General features: G+C 41.1%; 1 protein-coding gene across 5 annotated transcripts in view; it reads left to right on the top strand.

Annotated features, from left to right (window-relative positions):
• LOC143276358 (nucleolysin TIAR-like) overlaps positions 1–20000 on the top strand; it is a 242667-nt gene that overhangs the window by 32569 nt on the left and 190098 nt on the right. The window contains exon 1 of one of the 5 annotated variants that reach the window (XM_076580867.1): positions 13435–13498. The exons of the other annotated variants lie outside the window; for them this stretch is intronic. Within the exon in view, the coding sequence (XP_076436982.1) occupies positions 13442–13498 (57 nt within the window). The 5' untranslated portion in view covers positions 13435–13441. Of the gene's footprint in view, positions 1–13434; positions 13499–20000 lie in introns of those variants that run through there. 5 annotated transcript variants of the gene reach the window in all.

Below are 20000 nucleotides of genomic sequence, written 5' to 3'. Positions count from 1 at the left end.
CACACACACACACACACACACACACACATACACCCATGTACACACTTATTGCTTTTTCTCTGTCTCAGTGTCTGCCTCTCTCACTCTCTTTGTCTCTTGTCTCTTTGTGTCTCTGTCACACTCGCACAGCGCACAATGTACCACACAATGATGTACATTGGGAATGGAGGGTTTTACTGTGTGGGACACAGCTGCTAGTTACCAGCTGTTGTATTGGAATTTTGAAGTAAGAGATAAAAGCTGTGTTCAGAAGGTGTTTCTAGTTAGCTAGCTTTTTTTGTTGTTGGTTATTTGTGACACTGAAATGTTGCGTTGAAAACACGATGTCATGGGTTTAGCAGAGTGTGAGGCGTTCATAGCGGGTTGCACTGGGTAGTGGGGGTAGGTGGCTGTAGATGTGTTGGGGAGGGTGTGGGGGGAGAGGGGGGGCTTGGGGGGTGGGTGTGCACATGTGAATGAAATGTGTACATGGGTAGGACCCTGCAGGGATGTGGGGAAGGCACACACACACACGCACACACGTCTTTGTCTGAAGCTTTGTGTAATTTGTTCAGAGAAGTTGTTTTACCTCATTTACGCATTTTGTTTTACTTTCGTTTGTTTTGTTTTTTGTTCAATGTTATAATATCTATGGCATTACTCCCATGCTGCTCGTCTTGAGACCTCCACATTTGCTGTCACACCCGGGTTTGTCTCCTTTAATCCTGGCATCAGCATTCCTCAGGGAAGTGTTTATTTTGAGTCACCAGGAGGCCGCATAGCAGACGAGACCCTGCATAGCTGCCAAGTCACTTTTGATGGTGTTCAGTAGTGCTTGTTCTTCTGACAAAACATTGTATGCAGCACACCGCCAGCTAAGCCCCCTGCAGATGACAATAATCACTTAGTTGCAAAGCTAGGCTTAATGAGTGTTCCCTTCTGATTGGAGACCGGCACCATGTCCCACTTGCGACAGTCCCCCCCACCCCCCCATGGATTTGCTGACACCTAGACCTTTGACAGGAACTCACCACAAGTATGGAAATAGTGGGGGTGGGGGGTAAACAGGCTACCATGAGAGCAGGGTCTGAAAGGCCACAGAATCTGGGACAATTTTTCTATAATGATGATGGATGAGGATGATGATGATGATGATGCTGGTGTGGGGTTTGGGGTTACGTGACAAGGCTGTACTTTATGCTTTCTTTCATGATAATATATCCCAAATGTGCTTAAATATTGACACCATCAGTGTTGGTCTTCATATTTTATTTATTTTATCATTTACGGGTAAGGCAAGACTCGGACTGTGACAGTGTGAGATAGATTCCTATGGGCATCCTCAAATCATAAGTGACAACAAATGATATAAAATTCTTTCAATTTTGAAACTGATGAGAGCCACCTTAAGCTCTCTGTTCCCATATCCATGTTTTAGTTGTTTTTTTTTTTTTTTTAAAGAAGAAGGAACAGGAAGGGTTGGGGAGGGGGGGGGGGGGGTTGGAGGAATGAAAATACATTGTAACTTGTATGTTAGCTGTATTACTTTGGAGGAGGGTGGGGGAGAAGATTGAGAGGTATGATGGGGGTGAAAGAGAGGCAGAGAGAATGTATGGTGTGTGTGTGTGTGTGTGTGTGTGTGTGTGTGTGTGTTTGAGATATTGATTCTGATAGAGAGAGAGAGAGAGAGCAGAGAACATCTTAAAACTTGTACTTCTCTTGCCCTCTCCCTCCTCCTCTTCTCCCTTGCCCCTCCCTCTCCTTCCTTGCCCCTCCCTCTCCTTCCACCATCTCACCCTCCATCCCTCCCTCCTCTCTCGCTTCCCCTTCTCTTCAAATCAATCATTTCACATCCACGAATCTTAAACTGATGTGGGTGATAGGTTTCACCTGGTAGAATGACTCATATGTAATGAGGAAGTTCGTGTCCAGAGGGCTCGTATGATTTGGTTAGGTCGCTGCTAATGCTGTTAGTGAACACACACACACACACACACACACACACACACACACACACACACACACACACACACACACACACACACACTCACTCGCACACATACTACACACACACACATACAACACACATACTCGCCATACTCACATATGCTCAAGCGCATGGACAGAGAGACAGACAGACAGACAGACGGAACAGACACACACACACACACACACACACACACACACACACACACACACACACACACTTACACTTACACACACACACACACACTTACACACACACATCAATATGAGATCACATTGAAGATCAGGAAATGTCTCTATTTCAGTCTCATCCTGATGGTGAGCAAAGGCAGTAGCATGGTTGCTCTCTCTCTCTCTCTCATTCTGTGTGTGTGTGTGTGTGTGTGTGTGTGTGTGTGTGTGTGTGTGTGTGTGTGTGTGTGTGTAAAATACAAGATTAAAGAATAATTTTATTGAGGTCTACAGTAGCTGGTTTGAATTTGTGATTTTTTAATGTGTGTATAATTTTTTATGTGCATATGCATGTTATGTGCATGTGTATTTGCCGTTACAGGCATGGTTTGTAAGATTGGAGAGGGGTGGGGTGGAAGAAGAAAAAAATGATGTGAAGTTGTAAGACAACTTGTATGGTTGAACATCAAGGATTGTGAAAAACATTTTTGTCATGTATCGTCCTTTCATCATCCTTGAATGTGACCGAGAGGACAAATATGATGGTTTCCAGTTTAGGCACTCACTGTTTGACCCCCTCCCCCGCCCTCCCCCATCATATGTGAGAATGGGGGCAGCAGTTTAAATTTCTCCAGAAGGTGTTACCACATTTGGACAAATCCGGTTATCCATGTACAGTACATCACATCTGCCAGGGATATATATGCCTGGCCAGCAGATAGTCCAATGCGCTAGCCAGGCCTTAGAGTGCATGCGTATTTGTGTACCTATCAGAGTAGATTTCTTAGAATTACAGCATTTTGCCAGAGGACAACGCTTATGTTGGCTGTGGGTTATTGGTTTTTTTCTTTTTTCAGTGTACCAAATACGTGCTTCAGACAGGATGTGTTAACTCGTGTGAATAACTGGATGCTCAGTTTGATTTTGCAGTAAACTTGGGATAAGGGACGAAGCTGGGATTTGAGTGTGGGATTGGGATTCAAACCCAGACCCTCATGGACACTGCATGGGCAGACAAGTGTCTGAACCATTCTGCAGCCTTCCTTCTTTCGGCAAGCAACAAAACTAAAAGAGAAGAAGCAAACAAGCAGCTCACTGGTGGTATTGTTCTGTGCTGCAGTGTCCCTTATTCTCTGTCAGGGCTGTTTTGTCTGCTCTTCTTCTGTGAGGTTTTTTTTGGTGTCATCTTTGTTCATTTTCTGGTGCAAAGAACCCTCTGCATCACTTACGTATGGAGTGAAACTGTATACACTGAGTCAAAGAATATCTTCTTTTTTTTTCCCCCCTTTGGCAGATCTGAAGCTGGTCTGGAACTCTTTGCCCAACAATGTTTGGAGACATTCACCCAATTTCATGTGTCAAAACAGCTCTTAAAAAATTAGTTGTTGAAAAAAGTGTGACATGTCAAGTCTTTTTTTTTGTTGACGTTTGTTTGTTTCCTTGTTTTTTAGTTTAGCGTTTGTGGGTGGATGGGTGGGTGAATGAGTATGTGTGTGCGTGTGAGTGTTTGTGCTTGTGTGCATACATACGTGCGATCGTTTAATGTTGCAGCCTGTGTTTTGTTTGTTCTGTGGTGTTATGTGTCGTGTCTTTTGAGTCATAATTATTTTCAGAGATGAGTGTTATTAATTGGGGTTTAGAAAAAAGAATTACTTTGTGGTATGATTATGGTTGATGATTGATAGTGCTGTTGGTGTTAATGCTGATACTATATTGCAGTGTGCTCAGAACCTCATGTGCTGTTGCGTCATGTGGTGTCTGGAACTCTGCTTTTATGTATTCGACTGTATTGCTACTGTGCTACAGTTAAGACGTTCCTCTTAAGTTTTTCAAATATCCTAGTCAGCTGGTTTTAACTGGTTCTCAGACTGAAATTATCGTGAATAATTTTTCAGTGTGTGTGTGTTGTGACTTTGTGATCGACTGAGCTTATTGTGTTCATTCTTCAAAAACTGTTACTGTTCTGTTGTATTCCATGTACCCCATTCATGAGGGGCCGTGGCTGTATATGAATAAAACATTCATTCATACTGTGTTGTACTGTGCTGTGCTGTCCTGAACTAAAACTGTATAGCTATACTGTGTTGTACTGTGCTGTGCTGTCCTGAACTATACTGTACTGTTAAACAGTGTTGTACTGTGCTGTGCTGTCATATTGTGGTGTACTGTGATGCACGGTACTGCGTACTTTGCTCTGCTGCGCTGTCCTGAACTATTCTGTATTGTCATAACTGTGTTTTACTGTGCTGCACTGTACTTTGTACTCTTCTGTGCTGTGCTGTTCTGAACTATACTGTACACAGTACTGCCATGCTGTGTTTTACTGTGCTGCACTGTACTTTGTACTCTTCTGTGCTGTGCTGTGCTGTTCTGAACTATACTGTACACAGTACTGCCATGCTGTGTTTTACTGTGCTGCACTGTACTTTGTACTCTCCTGTGCTGTGCTGTGCTGTCCTGGACTATACTGTACACAGTACTGCCATACTGTGTTGTACTGTGCTGCACTGTACTGTGTACTCTGCTGTGCTGTGCTGTGCTGTCCTGGACTATACTGTACACAGTACTGCCATACTGTGTTGTACTGTGCTGCACTGTACTTTGTACTCTTCTGTGCTGTGCTGTGCTGTTCTGAACTATACTGTACACAGTACTGCCATGCTGTGTTTTACTGTGCTGCACTGTACTTTGTACTCTCCTGTGCTGTGCAGTGCTGAACTATACTGTACACAGTACTGCCATGCTGTGTTTTACTGTGCTGCACTGTACTTTGTACTCTCTGTGCTGTGCTGTGCTGAACTATACTGTACACAGTACTGCCATGCTGTGTTTTTCTGTGCTGCACTGTACTTTGTACTCTTCTGTGCTGTGCTGTGCTGAACTATACTGTACACAGTACTGCCATGCTGTGTTGTACTGTGCTGCACTGTACTTTGTACTCTCCTGTGCTGTGCAGTGCTGAACTATACTGTACACAGTACTGCCATGCTGTGTTTTACTGTGCTGCACTGTACTTTGTACTCTCCTGTGCTGTGCAGTGCTGAACTATACTGTACACAGTACTGCCATGCTGTGTTGTACTGTGCTGCACTGTACTCTCCTGTGCTGTGCTGAACTATAGTATACACAGTACTGCCATGCTGTGTTGCACTGTGCTGTGCTGTCATATTGTGGTGACGTACTGTGGTTCACAGTACTGTGTACTTTGCCGGGCTGTCCCAAACTATACTGTGATGCTGTGCTGTATTGTAATGCACTGCACTGCGTCATATTTACACAGACTCATTGTGTGATGCAGGGGATAATCATATTGAAGTTCCAATTATTGTCCCCCGTTCGCCCTCCACCCCCCCCTTCCCCAACCCACTGCCCCCTGCCGCTCCCCCCCCCCCCCCACTACACACACACCATCCCGACCCCACCTCCCTCCCTCCACATCAGCATGCCTGCCTTGTTTTTAACCGGAGCCTACATTGTAGCTGGGTTAATTGACTGGTCCTTTGCTGTGGCTCTAACAGGCAGCAGTTGGGGTGAAAGCCCTTCATTTTCACATCTCACCACTTGAAGGCTGGTGAGGGGTGGGGGGTAGGTGGGAGGTAGGGGGGTCACCACCTCACTGTACAGGTCTTTGTGCAGTCACCAGCTGACATTTTGGAAAACCATGATATACTATGAAGGTTGGTAACCCTCAGAGTTGTGGGGGTACGAGGAGGCGGGTGGGGGGAGGGGTAACGGGGTGGGGGGGGGGGAGGAAGTTTTATTTGGGTGGAGGAGCCAGGAAGTGGGGGATAGGGTGGTGGTGGTGGTGGGGGATTAAAAGAGGAGGGGGTGGGGTGGGGGTGAAGTTTTGGAGGAGAGGAGGGCAATAAATGGAGGCAATAAAATGACTGTGGCCCGAAGGGGAAGAAAAGTGGTGGTGGTGGTGGTAGGAGTGGAAAGAGGCACATGAAGTTAGTTATAAAACTACCTGTCAGAACTTTATTTATTTTGTATTATTTGAAAGGTTGGTCGGTGTTAAAAAGAAAAAAAAAGTGTTGAGAAATAGACAAGCAGATTCACCTATTAGGAAATGTGGTGAGACTAAAATACTTTGAAGGCTGTGATACTTGTGTATGTATTCACTGTGTTGACAGTTTTTGCTGTGTTTTCTTTCTTTCTTGTCTCAGGCTGTCTTTCTGTGCTTGTTACTCTGTGTGTGTGTGTGTGTGTGTGTGTGTGTGCGTGTGCATGCGCACGCGCGCGCACACACACATGCATGTTTCTGTTTTAACTTGCATGAATATGTAGTATGTTTCTTCAGAGCCTTGATAAGTTGATATCATTGCACTTCATATGCCCCCGCCCCCCTCGTTCCCTTCCCGGCCCTGCAGTTCTTCCAGCCCTCTCCCCAGTCCCTTACCCATCTCTTAGGGTTAATGTTACCTTAACTTTATACAATACAGTCACTGCTTGGTGGAAGTGAAGTTGTGGTTTGTTCACTAGGTCTTCATTCTGCTTATAGGCTGTGGTATTCAGTCATGAATAATGGAATGCAACCTTCAAGGGTTAAGACCAATGTTCAGAGCTAAGAGTTTCCTCTGTGTTGGAGTGTTTTCTTTCTTTCTTTCCTTTCTTATGTTATTTCTGTTGTTTTTTTTCCAATTTCACTTGTGGGTCCCATGACTGTGCAGTGCAGTGCAGTGCAGTACACGCATGTTTCTACATCTATGTATGTAACGTCCTCTGTAACCTGGGGCTGGGTTGGTTGTCTGTCGTGGGCTCCATGTTGTAAGCAGGCAGTCGATATGAATCACAAGCCCCACCACCACCACCACCAAAGTTTGTTGTTTTTTCTCTCCCACCCCCACCCCTCCTGAATAGGGGACAGGTACCTCTTGGGCAAGAACTCTTTCACACCTCCTTTGTGTGTGTGTGTGTGTTGTGTGTGTGTGTAGGTGGGGGGAGCGGAGGTGGAGGATATAGTTGGGTAAAGGGTGGTGGAAGGTTTTGTTTATTGCTGTGACAAGGGGAAAGTGTGTGTGAGTGTGCCACTGAGTGTGAGCGGTGCTTGTATGTATTTTTGTGGCTCTGTGTGTGTGTGTGTGTGTGTGTGGGCGCATAGGCACACGGGTGTCCCTTAAAGTGTTCAATTTTTCATGTTCACCTCCTCATGCCCAACAACAACAAAAAGAAAAGGAAAAAAAAAAAGAAAGAAAAGAAAAGCAGATCAACTTGGCACAATAGTGTGCATGCCTATATTGCTACATAATAATGTGTATACATGTATGAATGGCGGATACATGTATTTGGTGTGTTCATGTTCAGTTAAAAACAACAGGGAAGGGTAAAGAGTGAAAATTAAAAGGAGAAGGAGAAACTGCTTTCAAACATTCCACAACTTAAGTTTATGTGTGTTCCTGTTTGTAGGTGGGAGGAGGGGAGTGGGGGTAGGGTGGGGGTGGGTGGGGGTGGAAGTTTGGGGATATGTATTGATGTGTGGAAGGATTTAGGAACAGGTGTATGGATAAATGTATGACTGGATGTGTGTGTGTAGTATATATATATATATGTGTGTGTGTGTGTGTGTGTGTGTGTGTAATATTGTGTTTTGTATGTAAATTGAAAAGAAGAAAAAAAAAGTGTTGCCTTGGTCCAGTTTCCTTAACCAGCCTGGTGGTATTGTTTTGAAAAAAAAAGTTTGATAAATACAGTCACAAGAGAGTATATGTGATTGTGAGCAAGTTGGGTGAACTTGCAATGAGTGAAGTGAGTTTGGATGGAAGAAATCATTTCAGCAGTGGGATTCAAAACAATATTGTGAGAAGAATGAGCACCTTTTGAGTGCAGTGTTGGGTTTGTTTTTTTTTTGTTAAAATTTATATATATATATATATATATATATATATATATATATATATATATATATATATATTTAAAATGATTGTTTGAACAGAGATGTGATGGTCACAAGGTTGTGGCAGGAGAGAGGGGAGTGACTTAGTGGGTGGGTAAGGGGTGATGGGGTTGTGGGGGAGAGGGGATGGGGGCACATTCTGAAACTCTGGCTCATGCTGACAGGGTTTGTGCATGTGTGAGAGACGGTGCATGTGAGGAGGGAGAGGCTCTTCTTCATGAATACATGCTACATTTCAATGGACCTTGAACTTAAATGCACATGTGTGCACACCAAAATCAGACACACACACACACACACACACACACACGCACACACATGAACACACACATGAACACGTGTGCACACGCATAGACTGATATTAGTGATTAGGAGACAAAGCACATAAATTGTGTGTGTGTGTGTGTGTGCGTGCATGTGTGTGCGCGTGCGTGCATGTGTAAATGGTGTGACTGTATGTGACACACACTGATACACATGCACACATCAACACTCGCACAGACACACAGACAGATTGGGAGACAAACATGTAGTTTGTGTGTGTTTGTGTGTGTGTGTATGTGCGTGTGTGCATATGCGTGTGTGCATGTGTGCCTGAGTGTGTGCATTTTGCATGTGTATGTACATGTTTGAGAAGAAGGATATTTCTGAATGTATAGTTATTGAAAGAGTCATGTTTCCATTTCCTATCATGCTCTCGTCATAACAAAGGGATAGTTATGATAAAGGAATGTAATACTGAATCAGGTGACCTCAACACCATTGCTGTTTTCTGCAGTATTGCAGTGTTGTGTTACTTTTTGTTACCAGGATGTTCTCTGTATCCGGCTTTTTTTTCTTTTCTTTTCTTTTCTTTTTTTGTTGTTATTATTTTTTATTTTTTTTTTTTTTTTTTACTGCTGTTCCCTGCTGCGACAGACACACAGTGTCAGTCAGTTAGAAGTTTTTTTTTTTTTTTTTTTTTTTTTTTTCAACATTTTTTATTCAGACAAAGGTTTACAGATACAGAATTTATATGTTTTGTGCATTAGAAAGTATAGGGTAGGCATATAATTAAGTTCTAAGTACTGACAAATCTATAACAGCAAAACAATATATGTTCAATGTCAAAGTTCCAAGGTATCATTGAAAAGCTTAATCTTGTATCAAACAATTATAAAGTGCCCATTTTTCCACAAACTTGTTATATTCCATAGTTATGTTAAAGGCATACTTGTCTATTTCATATGCCTGTTTGAGGTCCCTTTTGAACATTTGTAATGTTGGTTTTACTTTGTTGATTCTACATTTGTATATATAGAATTTAGCTGTCAATAAGATATATGAGAAACATTCATCAGTTCTCATTTTGTTATGTCCAAAAAGCACCAGTGTGTCATTCAGGTTAAGTCTATCACAATGTAAACACATTTCTTTTAAATATCTCACAAACTCCTTCCAAAAATGTTGTACATGGTTACATTCCCATAAATAATGCAGAATTGTATCTCTTTCATCCTTACAAAAATTACACATGTTATGTGGGAGTATTCCCATCTTCATCAAAACCGAATTTGTCACAAGAATATGGTAATTAATTTTCATCTGGAACCATTTCAACCTTATTTCATGGATTTTTTTTGTATTGAAAAAAATGTTTTTCCAATCAAGCTTGTTTTCAAAAATCAAGTCCCAATTTTTACAGGCATTTGGCTTTTCTGGTTTTCCAATTATTATTTCGTAGAAACATTTCGTTCCTCTTGGTGCCTTTATCATTGTAGTGTATGCTTTATTAAGGCTGATTCCATTGTGATCATTGTTTTCAAGTGTTATGTTTTTTTCTCTTAAAAAACTTTTAACTGAATTAACACAACCAAAGAATTCTAACATTGGGACTCGATTTTCAATTTTATCTTGGATTTCTTGAATATTGAAAAAATGTCCATTCCCTTTCACAATGTCTCTCACATAATAAACATCTTTTCTGACCCAGTCTTCAAAATACAAGACTTTACCATCAATCTTAAATTTGTTATTGAAAAACAAAGGTTCCATCAGGATATCTTGCTCAACATGTATATCAGTTTTGTCATAAAATTCTGTGTAGCTACGAAACACATCTTTCCAAAAGGGGTTTATTATACGTCTTCCAACTGTAAGAACTACTGGGCCATATTCTTGTAACATTTCAACTTCTGGACATTCTTTTGATAATATAATTTTCCATTTTGGACGATACGACATATTGTAGCATTTTTTCAACCATGTGAGTTTTAAAGCTTTTATAAATGATAGAATATGTGGAATATTTATACCTCCGTTTTGTACACTGTGCACTGCCACTGATCTTTTAACTTTGTCCTTCTTTTTATCCCATACAAAATTAAAACACATTTTTTGCAATTCTTGAATACTGTTATCTGGTGGATTTGGAAGCATAATCCATAAGTAAATTAATTTTGACAAGATAATCGACTTAAGGACAGCTACTCTTCCTAGAGGTGTAATTGGTCTTTTTATCCACACGTTAAACAGTTTTTTTGTTTCATTGAACTTATCAGTTATATTTAAATCTATCATATTACTTAAATCAGTAGTAAACCAGAGCCCAAGGATTTTAAACTGTGGTGGATTCCAATTCATTTTCAAATTTGATAAATAAACTGTATCACAATTACGCTTATTTCCCAGCCATACATTGCATGTTTTTTCGTGATTTAATTTGAGTCCTGAGACTGTTTCAAAATCTTCTAGTTCTTTGAACAGTTCTCCATATGATTTTTTGTCACCCTCTAAAAAATAAGACGTATCATCAGCAAACTGGCTAATCTTAAATTCTACCTCTGATATCTTAATACCTTTTATGTTTGTATTTTGACGAATTTTGCAAGCCATTATCTCTGCGCACAAAATAAACAAATATGGCGAGAGTGGGTCTCCCTGTCTACAGCCTCGTTCAATCTGTATACTTGTAGATACTTTACCATTAACTACTATTGAGGATTTCATATTGGTGTAGAACGCTTTTACCCATCTACGAATATCCTCGCCAAAACCCAAATGTTTTAAAACTTTATGCATATATTTCCAACTAACTGAATCAAAAGCCTTTTCAAAGTCTATTGAAACTAATAGTCCTGGTAGATTTTTTTCCTTCAAGTAATAGATTATATCATAAATAAGCCTTAGATTATCTCCTATATATCTGCCAGATACAAAACCCGTTTGATCTTCATTAATAAGTTTATCCAAGACTGTTTTCATTCTATTTGCGATGCAGGTAGAGCCAATTTTATAAGTTACGTTTAACAGAGATATTGGACGCCAGTTTTTAAGATATTCTCTGGGTTTATCTCCTTTTGGTAGGCAAATTATACCACCTTCTCTTTGTGTAATGGACATCTCTTTTTTCTCAAAACCTTCATTTAAAGATCGTACAACAATACCACCTATCTGTTTCCAGAAAAATTTGAAGAAATCAACTGTCATTCCATCTGTTCCTGGGCTTTTACCATTTTTCATATTTTTTAGTGCTAGTGATGCCTCATTCAAAGTTAATTTACCTTCTATCGAGTTGGCTTCTGTCTCTGTTAGTTTAGGCGAATTATTAACGTACTTTTCTAACTTAATGTCTTTTACTTCCTGCTCCTCATACAATTTGTTGTAATACTCTTTCGTTTCTTGCAGCATATCTTCTATCTTATCTAAATTTCTACCATTCTTAGATACTAGTTTAAACATTTGTTTGCTAACATAATGTCTCTTTTCAAGGTTACAAAAATATTTTGATACCTTTTCTCCTTCCGCTGCCCATCTAGCTTTGCTTCTTAACAATATTCCTTGTATTTTAGTTTTTCTTAGTGCAATTAAACTATTCTTCTTCTCTTGTATTTGCTGTAAATCTTCCTCAGATTTACAACTTTTACTTTCTAAGCTTGTAATTTCTTCTTCAAGTTGCTTTTCTGTTTGTGTGTCCTTTTTCTTCTTTCTAGAACTATACTCTATTGATTTTTTCCTTATTTCCATTATCAAGGTATCTAAGAATAACTGATCCGATATGGTAAATTGTAAATGTTCTATGGGAATATTACATATTTCTGATCTATTATATACTAGTGCAGCATACTGTTCTTTTATGTTTTCAATTGTATTATTTATCATATCTACATATTCTTTATCTTTTAAAAGTGATGAGTTGAATTTCCAAAAATTCCTTGACCGAGTATCTTTTCTAAACTCAAACTTTATTGAAATAAAAGAATGATCACTCCTATATCCGAACAAAATGTCTACATCTTTTACATTAGCTAGTGAATTTTCGGATATTAAGAAAAAGTCTAATCTAGCTTGCTGTAGTGGATTTAATCTTCTCCATGTAAATCTATGTATTTCTGGGTTTATTTCCCGCCATATATCTACCAGTTCTAGATCACCTGTCAATTTAGTAACATCTGTTTGTGCCTTAGGATTGTTAACATGTTTGTAATTACTGTAATCTAATGGTGGATTCAAAACTAGATTCCAGTCCCCTCCAATTACTATTATTTCGGATTCCAGTTCTTTAATCTTATTACTTAATTCTACATAAAACTGAGGATTATCCCTATTCGGACCATAAATATTTACCAGTGCGATATTTCTTTCCATAGTTTGAATTGATATGATCAGATAGTTCCCATGAACATCCTTAATTATATTTTTTACTTTGAAATCAAAATTATTATTAAACAGAATTGCTACGCCTCTTGATTGTGATGTATATGATGCAAAAAAGCATTCATATCCCCATTCAGCTCTTATCTGTCTCTCTTGTTTACTTACAAAGTGGGTATCTTGCAGGAAATATACTGACGTATTTTTTTGTCTAAGAAACTGAAAGACATCACGTCTTTTTTGAAAGTCACCTAGGCCCTGAACATTAGCTGAAATTATTGAAAGACTAGACATTAATTATAGTCTAAAGATTTCATATCTACCCCTCTGTACATGATCTGATAAACCCTGTCTGTTTTTATCAAAATCGAACATAAAAATAAAAAAAGAAAAGAATGGTTCAAAGTCAAACATAAAAATAAACAAAGAACAGAATGGTTATTACACGTATATAATGTTCCACAGAAAATACACATACATATAAAACAAAAACAAAACAATACGGCACTAACACTGAGTACTGAAAGAAAAAAAAGAAAAACAATCAAAAAGGCTGATAATCTGGACTTTCGCTCTCGAGCAAAAAGTGCAATCCATAATTTTTTGAACAATATTCTTTTAAAGCATGGACAGGAGCCAACCACAAAAAAGGTACATATATAAATAAATAGATAAATAAATAAAATTTAAAAAATAAAAATAAAAGAGGTTTGCTTGTATGTATGTGTGTGGGGGATCGGGGTTGGGTAGGGATGAGTCAGTTAGAAGTTTGTTACAGTCATGATGACAGGTTTACCCCAGGAGTGGGTCTGCCCAGTTGTTCTGAGGCCGCTCAGGGTTAGTACTGGACCCTTTAAAAAAAACATGTTTTAAATTTTTTTTAAATTATTATTTTTTATCAAGTTAGGGGTTGTACAAAGGAGGGGGGCGGGAATGGTTTTTGAAATGAATTTGGTGAGATGGGGCATGTACATGTCAAGGAAGGAAGGAAGGAAGGAAATAAAAAAAATGAGTCACATGATGATGATGGTGATGATGATGAAAATGATTACAGGCAGGACATAGAGGTGATGTCAGACTGACTTGTTGGTTGTTGCATTTTTTCCCTGTACAGTACAGACAGAAACCTTGCTGACAGTTGAGTGTCAACAGGCGGAGAATCTTCCTGGGTCTTTTTTTTTTAATTTTTAATCCGTGGTCTGTCCTTGGTCTTGACTTGACAGAGCAGTTTTCTGGCTTGTGGTATGCTGTGGTGTGTGGTGTAGTGCGGTGTGGGACTCTGGTGTCATGTTTTGATGGGACTCTGGTGTCATGTTTTGATGGGATATGATTCACACATATATATATATATATGTGTGTGTGCATGTGTGTGTGTAGATATGATTTTTTTTTGGGGGGGTGGGGAGGGTTAGGGGGGGGGTGTTGTGTGTGTGTGTGTGTGTGTGGGGGGGGGGCGCTGGTAGTCTGTATCATTGTCTTGGTGTTTTTTCTCTTCTTTACTCTCGTATGCCATGAGCTGTTTCATGTCAACATGTGTTAATTACTGTATGCACATTGTTCATGGGATGCATCTAATTCTAAAGTCCATTATAGGGGGTGGGGGGGGGGGGGGGGGGCGTTGCACCATATATGCACTATTGTTATTTATTTATTGGTTGATTATTCTTATTGTCATTGTTGTTATTGCTATTTATTATTATTGCTGTTGTTGTTATTGACGTTGTTAGTAGTAGTGACTGCACAGCCTAAAGGGAATTGACTGGTAATAAAAGTGTCAGAAAATATTTAAAAAGCAGGTGTGTTAACAGTATGGTGTTGCTTTTATTATTATTATTATTTTTTTAATACATGTTTTGAAGTGGTTTGGATGGTTCTGTGTAAAAATACTGATTTTTGTCGAAAAACACTAGCCTGCTTGAATCTTTTTGACAGGTACACAGTGGAAACACTGGGGTAGACTTGGAGCAAAGAGAGTGAAGAAATGCTGCAAAACTGTTACTGGTGTGGTGTAAGATTAGACTTTGAGTGTTCAGCTGCTGATGTGCAGTGTGTTAAACTCCTTGACTGAGGACTAGGAAGTTGTGGGTTTGAACCCTGTTCAGTGGAACATTGGACATCGCACATTCTTCTCTGGGATTATGGGATTTAAAAAAGAAAATAGCCATGGTTGCTGTTGTTAGAGTTGCTATGAACGTGAATAGGGGAAAAACAAAACACACACACACACACACACACACACACGCGCGCGCGCGCGCGCGCGCAACCGTCAGTAACAACAACAAAACAACAACCTGGGATCACACAGCCGATTGTTATCCACTTGGCAGATGCACACCTTGGAGAGTATTGGCTCAGATTTTATTCATGACTGGAGGAAAGGCTGCAGCTCTCTCTCCTCTCTCTCTCTCTCTCTCTCTCTGTGTGTGTGTAGCTTGGTTGAGGGAGGGGTATACTTCGTGAAAGGAAGCTTAGATTGTTAGAATAGAGCCCTGTCTAACCCAGATGGATCTCCCCAGCAGCATTGTCATCCTCCTCCTCTCCTCATCAATTATCATGGAATAAAGAAAAGTGGTCTCTCACATTGTGTGGCCTTTCCTTCTTGCCCCCTGGCTTTTATGATGATTGTTTCAATTCCCCCTTCACCTTTCTTGTATGAAACTGGGACGTCTTTTGGTGTGTTGGCAGGATCTATGGGGATGTTAAGTTTGAGGGGGCGAAAGGGGCGGGTCCCCGTTCAGGAAGGGGGTGCCTGGACAGTTTTACATTGCTCGCACTACTTTATTAACTCCGATAAGGGAAATGAATTTGGGGTGTACAGAATACGTAAAGAGTGCACAAGAATCGGTGTCGTTGACACACTGGGGAAATTAATTTGTAGTGTTAAGAATACATAAACAATGCATAAGGAGTCATTGACACACGCCACAGCGACTTTCCCTGGTGAGGCACCACACACACACACACACACACACACACACACACACACACACACACACACTCACTCACTCACTCACATCTCACACTTTGCTGTGATTAACATCAGGAGGAGGCCCAGCTCTGGTGGTGGTTGCCCTGCTCGTGTTGGAGCAGAGCTGCAACTTTGTTTTATTCAACTAGAAAGGACATGGCCCCATTTGAACGGCTATACATTGAATAATAAGACACGTTTTAAGCAATGCGCACACATATATCATTATACTTGTAATATCCGAATGCTGTATTATATTTGGACAGTATAGATAGTTATCAACTCAAAATGTTTTTCTTAATTGACCTATAAAGAAACGCAGCAAAGCTTTTCACGAAAGTTTCAGTTTTGGACGACAAGAGTAAGGTTAAAGCCCAAAGAAAGTTGGTCTCCCGTGATATTTTGGGTGGATGAATGTTCTTTGATCATTTGATACTGGACAGCAGAAGGCAAAGTGAACTTCACCCCCCCCCCACCCCCCCTCTATGCCGTAGAGAGAGAGAGAGAGCGAGAGCGAGCAGAGTAGTGGGTACTTTGCATCACCATTGAAGTGACTCCGGGAGCATTGTGGAGCGTCCGTCCTTGCTTTGATGCAAGGAATCGTGGTGACTTTACACTGACATTGTGAACCTGTGTGTTACTGAGTTTGGATGAGCAGCAACAGGCATGAGAACAGTGCCGTGGAAAGAGCACAGAAGTTTAGGGACAGAAAACAAACAGGCTGGTTTGAACAGTGTTCACCCATATTTCCGTTCCATTCCTTTGGTAGGGGGAACTCAGAAAGTTGTGTCCGCTCCAGAATTTTTTGGGAACTGCTAAATGTTGTCTTGTTTTACATCTTCATTGTTGTTAATATTGTTGTTATTTTTGTTCTTTACGTTATATTTTATGTCGATGATTGTATTTCTGTTCTTGACATTGCTATTAATTTTCGTTGTTGTAGTTGTTGTTATCATCATCATCAAGCAGGGAACATCCATTTTTGCAGCAGCAGTTTCTAAAATTTGTTTCTCCATTTTTTTTTGGAGGGGGGTGGGGGGAGGTGTTCAGAGCAGTTGAAAACGAGAAGCAGAGAACATGACAGTGATGATGACTACACAAGTCATGCAGGCTTAACAGTGTGTGTGTGTGTGTGTGTGTGTGTGTGTGTGCTTGCATGCGCGCGCGCGCGCGCGCGCGCGTGTGTGACACGACAGCTGATGCAGGTAGATAGGGGGTTTACAGCCCCCTGACGTTGATGGATGACTACGACTGAATGGGGACTGCTGGCTGTCCCTGTCTCATCCATTGGTGGGGTGGTGGCGATTGGTTGGTCCCCACACCAGAAGAACGCCCCCCCACCCCCATGCCTCACACTGTCGGGTTCCCCAAGACCCCGTGAATGTTCAAGCGGGAAGCGAAAGTTCTGCATGCTTATGGGACTGGGGGCTTGGTGGCGGCTGGGCTGTACTGGCAAAGTTAGTGCCACCCTGGGCCCCCTTTTGCTTGGTTCCCCCCCACTCCCTGGCTCTCCACCCCTCTCCTTCATTTATAATTGAGTGACAATGTTCCTCTGTGTATTGTGATTGATTATCGCTTCCAACCTGGGATGAATAATGGATGAAGGAGGCCTGAGAAAGAAAGGCAACAGATTACAATCAAACAAAAGCTACACAGCCAGAACTCTCTGTCTCTCTCTGTCTCACGCTCGCTCCCCCTGACTTCCCCCTTTCAATTTGTGTTTCCTGGCTGCTGCTTTTTGTTTTCAAATCAATACTTCCTTACCAGGTTTTTGTTGTGTGTGTGTGTGTGTGTGTGTGTGTGCGCGCGCGTGTTTGCGTGTGCGCACACATGCGCATGTTTATGTGCATGTGTGCATGTATATATGTATACTTGTGCATGTGTGTGTGTGTGTGTGTGTGTGTGTGTGTGTGTGCGCGCGCGCGCATGCATGAGTGCCTGTGCATGTGAGTGAGTGAGTGAGAGTGTTTGTGCTGGAGCCGTGAAAAATGCATTGTGTGTTTTGTGGGAACCTGGTTGCTTGTTTTTCATCCGTCTGCTAGCGTGGTGTTTTGTAAGATTGTTTGACTGTCATGGGGGGTGTGGGGGGGGCGGGTGTCGGTGGACAGTTTTGCTTTCAAATTCCTTTCACCCTCAGCCCTTGTTTATCTCTCACCCCGCCCCTCCTACCCCGTTTGTCTCTTTCTCTGTCTCTGTTGCATTTGTATCTTTCTGTCTCTGTTAGGTCTGTGCCCTTGTCTGTTTTGCTGCCTGTCTGTATCTTGATGTGTAATGCTGTTATATGTTTATCATTTTACATTGGGGGTATGTACATAAATATGAGCCCGTGTATGGACGTAAGAGTTGGACAGATGTATGCAGCATGTGTAGACCTAACGTTTTGCCGATAATGTATACTGATGGAATACTGTGCAAACATTGTGTTGACATGGTGAAGGGAAACGCACATACACACACTCACACTCACACTCACTCATTCACATGCACGCTCACACGTGCGCACACACACTCGCACACATGCACACACATGGATGCACACGTTTGCGTGCAATCTCCCTCTTTCTCTTTCCATTTGCCTCTTTCTCTCTCCTTTGGAAAACTTGGGAATGGGAATTAAGAGTTTGGCATTTAATGATGAGTGAAATAAAAGGGACTGCCATAAAAAGACTAGAACATCATGAAATCATCGTGCTGTTTATTGGGTCCCTGGAACAGAGAGACCATGTGTGTAGAACCTGAGCAGCTTTTGGGGGTTTTCACATGATGTGCCTTGCCACAGGGGATAGGGGGGTGGGGGTGGAGGGGAGCCCAACATGCTCTGTCCTTTCAGTTTGATTTCTTTGCTTTCCCTCCTTAATTAGAGGTTGGGGATTTTTTTTCTCTCTGAATAATTCTTATTCGGACAAATATTTTCAGAAACAAACTTGATTTATGCATGATTTGGAAGTGAAAAACAGAATATACTGCTCCAACCACTGACTGTTAAAGCATCACAAAAACAGAGGCAGAACGGTGTGTGTGTGTGTGTGTGTGTGTGTGTGTGTGTGTTTGTGTGAGCGTGCATGTGAATGAGTGAGTGAGTGCGAGTGTGTGTGTGTGTGTGTGTGTGTTTAAAAAAATTTTTTTCGTTGTTCAAACATTTTAATTCAGTTTTCACATTATGTGACACACACACAGACGGACATTAGTACTTAACAGTAAGCTAAATAGATATGATGAAAAGAACTCAGAACTCAGAACTCAAAACGTTTTTATTCAAGGATTAAGATTTTAGGCATAGCCTGTTCTACCAATCTGTCCTTGTTAACCTACATCTATTACAAATAGCGCACATATAAATGAAAGGAAAAGGTATTCCTGCAGAAGGGTATACATAATTAAGAAGAAAGAAGGGGAAGAAACCACCAACAATAAGAATTCATGAACACGTCAATCCCATATGAGATTACACAGCTAAGTCCTGCACAATGCATACATACGGTTCCCGCTTCTGTACAAATTTGTTGTTGTGCATAGTTATTTTCAGAATGTACTTGTCGACTTTATTATCATTATGTATTTGCATTTGGCAGGATGATGGAACCGTTTCCCTGTCTTTGAGGTTGTTTTTTGTTTGGTTGGTTGGTTGTTGTTTTTCTCCTCCTGTATTGGGGGCAAGGCTAGGAAATGATTTTGTGCTGGCGCATCACATAACTGGAAAGAATCTGTCACGATTTTTTTGAATGATTCTATAATCATTTCTGATGGACGTGGAGTGTGTCTGAATGAAGTCATTCCCTTCCCTTTGAGCAGACTTGGAAAGGAAAAGAAAAAAGTGTGTGTGTGTGTGTGCGCGCGCGCGCGTGTGTGTGTGTGTGTGTTTGGGGGTGGGGAATGAAATCAGTGAACTGTTGCGTGTGAGGTCATTTTTATGATAAATTTTGATGTGCCTTGGTCTGTGGCGTTTCTGTCTGTAGGAGGTTGAGCCTGTCGATAGGGTCTGCTGGGTGTGTGTGTGTCGTGGTTTGTGTGTGTGACTGGTCGTCGTCGTCGTCGTCCCCCTTCTCGCTCCAGTTTTTTGGTTGGTTGGTTGGTTTTTTGTTTGGTTTGGTTTTGTTTTGTTTACATTATCATGGACGGGAGGGTTAGCTGGTTATCAGGAGTGGTTCTGAGTAGATTTTGTGGGCACTGCGCGTTTTGATCACATATGAGCAGCGTTATTTTTTTGTCCATGTTGAGCTAAGAAAACAAAAACAAAAAGTAAAAACACATAGACACACCGACACACAAACACACACACACACACACACACACACACACACACACACACACACACACAGAAATAACAACACACACACGCAGTTTCCTCCGTCCCCATCCCTTCACCCCCCC

This window comes from Babylonia areolata, chromosome 2 (assembly GCF_041734735.1).
Source record: "Babylonia areolata isolate BAREFJ2019XMU chromosome 2, ASM4173473v1, whole genome shotgun sequence".
NCBI classification, from domain to species: domain Eukaryota; kingdom Metazoa; phylum Mollusca; class Gastropoda; order Neogastropoda; family Buccinidae; genus Babylonia; species Babylonia areolata.
The sequence above is the reverse complement of the archived record's forward strand: the minus strand, read 5'-3'. Positions and strand labels throughout refer to the sequence as shown.